Below are 8,376 nucleotides of genomic sequence, written 5' to 3'. Positions count from 1 at the left end.
TTGTTTGTCGTCAACTTTCACAGTACCTCCTAACTTTTCCCGCTATGCAGCCTTTGGGCGCCTTTAGTTAATTCTCAAAGCAACTAGAATGTCTCATCCCTGCTTAAATCCAATTTGAAAATGGGCAAAGGACACAAATAGTCATTTCACTGATGTCACACATGGCAAATATGTGCACGAAAAGATGTTCTACACCATTAGCCGTTAGGGAAATGCAAATGAAAGCCACAGGGAGATAGCACTGCACACCTACCAGGATGGCTAAAATAAAAGAATGAAAATGCCAAATGGTTCTGGTTGGTATAGGAAGAGTCTGAAAAGAGGAGAAAGTTGACTCTAGAAATAGCTAGGATAGAAAATGTACTAGCCTTGGTGACTTGAGTGCAAGGGGAGGAGAGAAAAGAAAGTTTTGCCCACTCTTCCTAACTTCCTTTGGTTGACCTTAAAAATAAAAGTTATTCCACCAGAAAAAAATGGGTTTATTTGGGAATAGCAGAGAATTACCATTCAGGATATTTAAGCTATGTCAAAAATCATAGACTAATCCAACAAACACAGGAGAGGAACATGATTTTATGGAGAAGGTGATAGTTGGGACGGGTTGTTTTGAACAAAAATTCCTTGGAGAAAAGAGTTCAGATTTCTCAATGGCTGAGTTGTTGGGGTAGTCAATTTCTTGCAGAAGATGAAATGTACATCTCTCCCCCATTCTTCCTATAATTGACATGGCATGGTACAAATGAGAACTCCCCTTTCTGGCTTCCTGGCTCCCTTTTAGTGATGTTTCCCTTTATTAGTTTTCACATTTCATACAGCAAGTACTTATTGAGCACCTAATAGATGCCAGTGAACAAGACAGTAAAGATCCCTGCAGTCACAGAGTGAACATTCTGCAGCAGGAGGCAGATGATGAGAAGACTAACATAAGCATTTTGGGGGATTGGGGCAAATGCTGGGAAGGAAATAAAATGGGTGTGAGATCAAAAGTACCTGGGTGGAGGGTGGGGGGTGGGGGCTACAGGTCAGGGAAGGCCTCTCTAGAGAATTAACATGGGAACTGAGAACTGAATATGAAAAGGAGCCAGTGGAGCGAAAAGCCGAATAGAGATCCAGGAAGAAGAGCAGCAAGAGCAAAGGCCCCGCATGAGGGGCAGAGTGGTAGAGGATTGAGGTGGGAAACATAGGTAAGGGGCAGCCTCACTCAGTCCTTTGGAGGCCATGGTTGGGAGTGTTTATTTTAGGTAGAGGAAAAGCCACCGAAATGTGCTAAGCAGGGGACCGATTGCTCTAGCAAAGAGACTGTGGGAGGCAGCTGGGATGCTAATGAGGTGAACTAGAGAGATTTTGTTAAATGAAAGGCAAATGGGGTCCTGACACCTCCTCCTGTCCATTCTCCAATCCCCCACTCATCTCCCCTCCCAGTCACCCACCCTGACCAAAGGGAAGTGGGGGCCCTGCCAGCTGGAGGGTCCCCTGGGGTTTGCCCAAGGCAAACAGGAAGCCACAGCCCAGTGACACAGTCCTGGGAACGGGCAACTGAGAAAACAGGTCTCCTGGGTCCCTGGACCTTTTCCCTGAGTGACTGCAGCAGTGAAAGACACACACATTGGGGCTGGAAAGAGGAAGAGAGAAGAGAAGAGGGGAAGGGAGGGGAGGGGAGGGGAGGGGAGGGGAAGGGAGAGGAAAGCTTGGGGAAGGAGGGGGCCCCTAAGACTGGAGCCACTCACTCAGCAAATATTTATTGGGTGCCTACGATGTGTCAAGCACTGTTCAGGGCACCATGCATAGAGTGGTGAACAAGCCAAAGTCCGCCTCACGGGGCTTATGTTCTAGTGGGAAGAAACAGGAGGTGAACAAGGAGACTCACAAATAAGATCATTTCACATGGTGGTAAGTACTGGGATGAAAATAAAACAGCATAGCAAGGAGGAGATGAGTTTTGTGGGTCTGAAAGGGTACATGGAGAAGGGGCCTGAGGTGTGACCACCCCTTCCTCCCCGGGGGGACTGCCCACCCGCCCCCGCAGACGCCCATGGTTCAGTGCCCACCAGGCCCCCGCCTGCCCCAGCATCCCCCGCGCGGCGAAGATGGGTGCCCCAGGGAATCTGGCCACCATGCCACCTCCTCTCCTCTTCTTCTTCCTCCTCTTCCTTACCCCTGTGGGGGTCAGGCCCCAGAAACCGCTGCTGGTGAAGGTTAAAGGTATGTCCAAAGGGCACAGATGGAAAGAATTGGGGCTGGAAACCTGGGTGCTGGCTGGGTGCCCGTGGCCAAGTAACATATCCTCTCTGAGCCTCCATTTTCTTATTTGTAAAATAAGGGAGGGGTTGGAAGGACTCTGAGGGCTCATCTACTCCCTGCTGGTGGGGTCACTGGGTTTATAACCCAGTGTGACGAATTAAGGGGGCTAGGGGCTCTTCTCGATCTCCACCCCATCCTCAGAAGGTGACGCTGCAGTGCTGCTGTGCCCCAATGTTACCCGTGAAGTGCTGGCCTTGTCTCAGAACAAGTTGGAAGCCTTCACAAAGCTGGACCGAGAGCTACCAGACCTGGGCATCCAGCTGCTCATCTTGAATGTCACTGACCAGATGGGGGGCTTCTACCTGTGCGAGCTGGGGCCCCCTTCTGAGCAGGCCTGGCAGTCTGGCTGGACAGTCAGCGTGGAGGGCAGTGGTGAGGTCCAGGCTGGGACAAGGAGGGCTGGATGAGAAGAGGGAGGCCCACCATGGATTGAAGAGGTCCAGCAGCTAATCTGGGTCTGGGGGGATGGGCTGCAGGTCTGAGGGAAAAGCAGGGAACCAGTTTTAGGTGGGTCCTAAAAAGTTCTGTGGCTTTGTGACTTCAACACTGAGCTGTTGCATGTCTCTCTGTCTTACCCTTTCTTCTCTCTGGGTCGGAGTTGCCGTTTCTCTGCTTCTTTCTGTATCTTTGCCTCTATCTCTGCCTTTCTGGGTCTCTGTATCTCTCTGCCTCTCCTGGATGTCTCTGTAACTGGTTCTGGGTCTCTTTACAGGGGAGCTGTTCCGGTGGAATGCTTCAGACCTAGGTGAGCCAGACTGTGGCCTGGGAAACAGGCCCTCTTCTGGTCGGCCCCTAAGCTCTCAGCTGTATGTGTGGGGCAGAGACCATCCTGAGATCTGGGAGACAGACCCTGCATGTCCTCCACCTAGGGGCCACAAGGAAGGTAAGGCGCTGGGAAGATACCCAGAAGTGGGGAGGCTGAGGGATAGGGGATGGTGATGGGAATTGGAGGGTTTGGGGGGAGGAGACTCCAAGGATTTCGCTTTCCTAGCCTTGGCTCTTCCTGTCCCAGACCTCACCGTGGCCCCTGGCTCTACACTCTGGCTGCCCTGTACGGTACCCCCTGCCTCCGTGGCCAGAGGCCCCATCTCCTGGACCCATGTGCACCCCAAGAGGTCTAACATCTCATTGCTGGGCCTAAACCTGAGGGAGGATGCCCCAGTCAGAGAGATGTGGGTCCTGGGCACCCTCAGGGGAGGGGCTGTTCTGTTGCTGCCCCAGGCCACAGCTCATGATGCTGGAACCTATCATTGTTACCATGGCAACACAACCATCAAGATGCGGCTGAAGGTCACTGCCCAGTCAGGTAGAGCTTCTCCTAATTGTGGGGCATCTGTGTGGGGCTACTGGGAAAAAACTGGAAGGCACCCTACCTGAGGGCTACTACCAGTCCATCCCAAACCCCACCCTCTACACTGAACACTGACTCCACCTCTTTTTCCCCTTGCTTCCAACACTCTACTTTTCTGAGTCTTTTGTGCCTTCCCATCAGCTCTGATAGAGTATTTCTCCCTTCCCCACCCTCACTGTTGGAACCCTTGAGCCCTCTTCTGACCCGGTCTACACCCTCTCCTTGTCTACACACTTTTCCTGTTTGACCTCCTTTCTTCCCATGGCTCCTTGGGCCCCCATGCCTTGGTGAATTGATTCCAGATTCTATTCTCCCCACACCCAGTCATAGGCTCAATATATACCAAATCAAACTCCACATCTTCCCGAAGTATGCTCTTCTGGGTGGCCCCGTGTAAATGACACTTTGACCTGCCCATGTGCCCAAGCCAGGAACCTGGGCAGCCGTTCTTTTCTTCACTGATCCATCAGATTGGTCACAATGTTCTGCCCATTCAGTCAACTTTCACTCCAACCTCGACTCATTCTGAATTTGACCTTGGCACATTGCTGCATCCCACCCCTAAACTTGTGAACTTGACTCACCCTTTACTTTGAACATGGCTATCCTTAACTGCAGCAGGAAGCTGATCATCATGCTTAATCCTAACTTTGCCCCTGACTATAGTATGGCTTATTCATGGCTTGTTCAATAGATGCTGCCCCAGGCCCTGTACTGGGCTCTGTGTCACAGTCCCTGACCTGAGAGGGAGGGAAGAGAGCCCTCCCTGTAGCCTGGGGTTTGCAGGATCTGTGTTTTGTCCCTCTCTCCCAGACTTAGGGCTTTTTGAGGTCTTGAGGCTGGGAAGCAAGATGCCAGCCCAGGGTCCTCATTTCATGGCTCCTTCCCCCAGCAGTAAAGTATTGGCTCCTTAAGAACGGTGGCTGGAAAGTCCCTGTTGTGCCTTTAGTTTATCTGATCTTCTGCCTGAGTTCCGTGGTGGGCTTTCTTCATCTTCGAAGAGGTGAGTCATGGCCCCCACTGGTCTGCTCTAATCCTACCCTATCTTCCTCAGGAGAGCCCACAATGGCCAGACTGACAACCCCCTTTCTCTCCTCCCATACTTCCCCCACAAAACTCAGAATGCTGCCCCCACTCCTCCTGTAAGCCCTCTCCGAACTTCCTAGGTCCCTAGGAATTTGGAATGAATCCTATCTCCTCCATTGACCCACATGACCACCCCAGCTCCCCCAGATCTTCACTCTGCCAGACAGGCCCTCCTCTGACCACTCCCCTTAACTCCCACCAGCCTTGATCCTGAGGAGGAAAAGAAAGCGAATGGTTGATCCCACCAGAAGGTAATGACGCGGATGCCTCCCAGTCTTCCACTCCTGCGTTTTCACTTTGTGCTTTGCACTTACTGTTTCCTCTGCTCAGGGTGTATTTCTCCATCTGCACGGTTGAAACACTGCCCAACCTTCAGAGGCCAGCTCTAAAGCTATCTCCTCCTTGAAGACCTCCTTGGAGTGACCCCAGACTCCTCTGTAGGCTGTGTCAGAACAGAGGAGCTAATTACAAGTGACATTTTAACCTCTGAGGGCCTGGTTGAATGTGTCTCCCAGTCCCCTCCAGGCCTTTCCTCACAGTGCAACTCCCCTTCCTCTGCCAGGTTCTTCAAAGTGACACCTGCCCCGGGAAGCGGCGCCCAGAACCAGTACGGCAACGTGCTCTCCCTTTCCACGCCCACCGCTGGCACGGGTAGGATACACCGGCTAGGTCTCTGACCCACCGCTAGAGCCCCATTCATTTTACCTCTCCAATCCCCTGAACGCCAGATGTTCCCGAGTCCGGAGCTCCGCCTTCAGGAAAGAGCCAGCCCAGACTTGAGCCCGCTTCCAAGGGCTCATAGCCCCTCCCCCAGACTCGGAACCTGAAGTCGGTTGCAAGAGCAGAACCTAGCCCGATTTGAGGCCACGCCCCTAGATTTAGATCCCGCCCCTTTGGGTTTGGGCCAGGTTCCCAGACCAGTTGGCCTCACACAGAGCCTGCAGCAGCTTCTCCTCTGGTGCCACCGCACAGACCCTTAGCCCTGACCGCTCCCATCTCTTCACACCCATCCCCTACAACGCTCCTCTCGCCAGGACGCGCCCTGCGGTGGGCTGCTGGCCTGGGGGCAGCTGTCCCGTCCTACGGAAACCCGCGCAGCAACGTCCCGGAGGCCAGAGCGGAGGGGTCCCGGAGCCCAACGGCAGCAGGTGATTGGCCGGGGTCGTTACTCACTTGGGGGTGTGTTGAAGCTGTTTGTGGCAGGAAGAGAGGACTGGGGACTGGAGGAGGGGTCTGTGACTCAGTTCCCACTCCCATCTCCAAAATTCAGGCCCAGAAGAAGATGAAGGGGAGGCCTATGAGGAGCCAGACAGTGAGGAGGGCTCTGAATTCTACGAGAACGACTCCAAACTTGGACAGGACCAATTGTCTCTGGGTAAGGCTATACTCCCCCATGGTTCCCCTACCTTCTCAGGGGCTGTGGGCCCTCGCCGGACCCTCCTCCTTCTACCCCAGATGGCAGTGGCTATGAGAACCCTGAGGATGAAGCCTTGGGTCCTGAGGATGAAGACTCCTTCTCCAACGGTAATTTGGGGTCATTGTGGGGCCTCAGAGACTTGGGAGAACACACGGGGCTATGGAGCCCCGTGGAGGCTGGAGCGGTCTCTGGAGTTCTCTTTTTCTGCAGCAGCTGAGTCTTATGAGAATGAGGATGAAGAGCTGGCCCAGCCAGTCACCAGGACAAGAGGTGTGTGTGAGGATGGTCACATTCCCGTGGGGGTGGGGGGTGGGGGGTGCATGTGACCTGGAGGCCAGGAAGAATAGTGACTTCCTTCTTCCTTCTTTAGACTTCCTGAGCCCTCAGGGATCAGCCTGGGACCCCAGCAGGGAAGCAACCTCCCTTGGTGAGAAGTGCTTGAGACCTGCTTGCTTTGCCCAGATTGGGTTGACTTGGCCTCAGCCCTGACTCCAGGCCCAACCTTGACCTTGGTTCTGACCCCAAGCCCAAGCACAAACCTGATCTTTAATTTAACTCCTAACTCCTAACTTCAACACAGACACCAACCCCAATCACAACTCCAGTATTTACTCCATCCCTGACTGTGAACATCAACCCTGATCCCAGTCCAATTCCAGCCTGGACTTTGACCTCCACCTCACCCCAGCCCCAGTGCTGAACTCAGCTTTGACCCCAGCTCTCTCCTCTACAATTTCCTTATGACTCTGACTTTGATTTGTTCTAGTTCTGTTCTTGACCCTTTCTCTAACATGATCATAATGTAACCCACACCTACCTGGACCCTACAACTAACACAGGCCCTGAACCTGATGCTGACCCTCATTGCTCCTTCCGAGGACAACATGAGTCAACCCTTCCACCTTTCTCTGCCCCTCAGACTCCCTGTGTATCTTAGGCTGCACTTTCCTTCTCCAAGCCCCCAGCATGGCTCCCAGGCCTCCAACTTTCCATCCCCTGCCCAAGCAGGGTCCCAGTCCTATGAGGATATGAGAGGGATCCTGTATGCAGCCCCCCAGCTCCGCTCCCTTCGGGGCCAGCCTGGTCCCAGTCACGAAGAAGGTGCGTGTTTCTACTGCTCTGTTGTTCTCTGAGGCTGACCCCCTCCCAGCCTCCTTCCAGTGATACTTATATCTTACTCCTTCCTTGTCCTAACCAGATGCAGACTCTTATGAGAACATGGATAATCCTGATGGGCCAGAACCAGCATGGGGAGGAGGGGGCCACATGGAGACCTGGAGCCCTAGGTGATTCCCTTCAGGTAAGCTGGGAACTGCCCTCTAAGGAAGGAGGGGAAGAGGGAGATGAGTAGGGATGGCAGTGGCTCTCCTGTGGGAGAGGGAAAAGGGTCCCCAAGGCCTGGTGCTCAGGCGGTGGGCTCCCAGACCCCTCCCCATCACCATTTCTTCTACATAGCCTGGGCCCCCTCAGGCCCGAGATCCACACCCAACTCTGAAATCTGGGGCCCCCAGCAGACGGTGTCCACCTCTGAAGTGATGTTGCACAGGATTTGTGTGCGTGTGTGTGTACAGAAGTGAAACTCTGGCCCCCTTTGTGATCGCCAAATAAACTCATGAGCTCTTCCAGTCCTGTGACTAGTGCCCTTGTGTGGGAGGGTCAGGGAAGGTGATGGGTGCACCCCCATCCCCTCTCGAATCCAGCACCCTGGGTACAACAGGGCCTCTTCCCTCCTGTGGCTTGGCCTACACCCATTTCCCTCACTTGCTGGTCATTGTTCACTCGCCAACTGGGTGCTGGGTGCCCAGTGAGGAGGAAGCAACCCTGGAATTGAGTCATCGCTGCTACTGAGTGAGCATCTTCTATGCTCTCACATCAGTTACCTCATTTAATTCTTAAAGTAACCTCACAAGGTGATTGAGCACTTATATGCCAGGATTATATCAAAGTATTTTATGTATTTTATCTGTATATTGTATATATGTATATTTATGAATATTAGCCCGTTTTATCTTCACAAACAACTGTATTTCATAGATGAGAAGACTGAGGCAGAGAAGCTAAATAACATGCCCAAGGCTTGCCTAGTTTGTAAGTGCTGGGGTCAGGACCTGAGCTCTGGCAGTGTAATTCTAGAGTCTAGACTCAATGTAGACACTCTCCCTTCCTAGGTACAATTTTGTAAACAGGACACTGAGTGTCAGAGAGGCCAGGTAACATGTCT

The 8,376-nt window shown here is 52.9% G+C and overlaps 1 protein-coding gene across 5 annotated transcripts; it reads left to right on the top strand.

The window, feature by feature from the left end:
* Positions 1-1,508: 1,508 nt before the first annotated feature.
* On the top strand, positions 1,509-7,780 carry CD19 (CD19 molecule). 5 transcript variants are annotated; one of them, XR_008992160.1, is made up of 16 exons: positions 1,509-1,890; positions 2,027-2,202; positions 2,443-2,673; positions 3,014-3,184; positions 3,314-3,607; positions 4,545-4,655; positions 4,941-4,989; positions 5,301-5,389; positions 5,773-5,886; positions 6,009-6,113; positions 6,194-6,262; positions 6,366-6,425; positions 6,526-6,582; positions 7,075-7,256; positions 7,354-7,455; positions 7,611-7,780. XR_008992160.1 is itself a non-coding variant. In XM_036919606.2 (16 exons), the coding sequence occupies exons 2-15, from the start codon at positions 2,088-2,090 to the stop codon at positions 7,443-7,445; spliced, it is 1,644 nt and encodes a 547-aa protein (XP_036775501.1). In that variant the 5' UTR covers positions 1,520-1,890; positions 2,027-2,087; the 3' UTR covers positions 7,446-7,455; positions 7,611-7,780. The 5 variants fall into 5 exon arrangements, 4 of the variants coding, with proteins under 4 accessions (XP_036775501.1, XP_036775500.1, XP_036775497.1 ...); XM_036919606.2 differs by having other exon boundaries at positions 1,520-1,890; positions 4,548-4,655; positions 6,369-6,425; positions 7,164-7,256; XM_036919605.2 differs by having other exon boundaries at positions 1,520-1,890; positions 6,369-6,425; positions 7,164-7,256.
* Positions 7,781-8,376: the final 596 nt, after the last annotated feature.

This window comes from Manis pentadactyla, chromosome 10 (assembly GCF_030020395.1).
Source record: "Manis pentadactyla isolate mManPen7 chromosome 10, mManPen7.hap1, whole genome shotgun sequence".
Lineage (NCBI taxonomy): Eukaryota > Metazoa > Chordata > Mammalia > Pholidota > Manidae > Manis > Manis pentadactyla.
The sequence above is the reverse complement of the archived record's forward strand: the minus strand, read 5'-3'. Positions and strand labels throughout refer to the sequence as shown.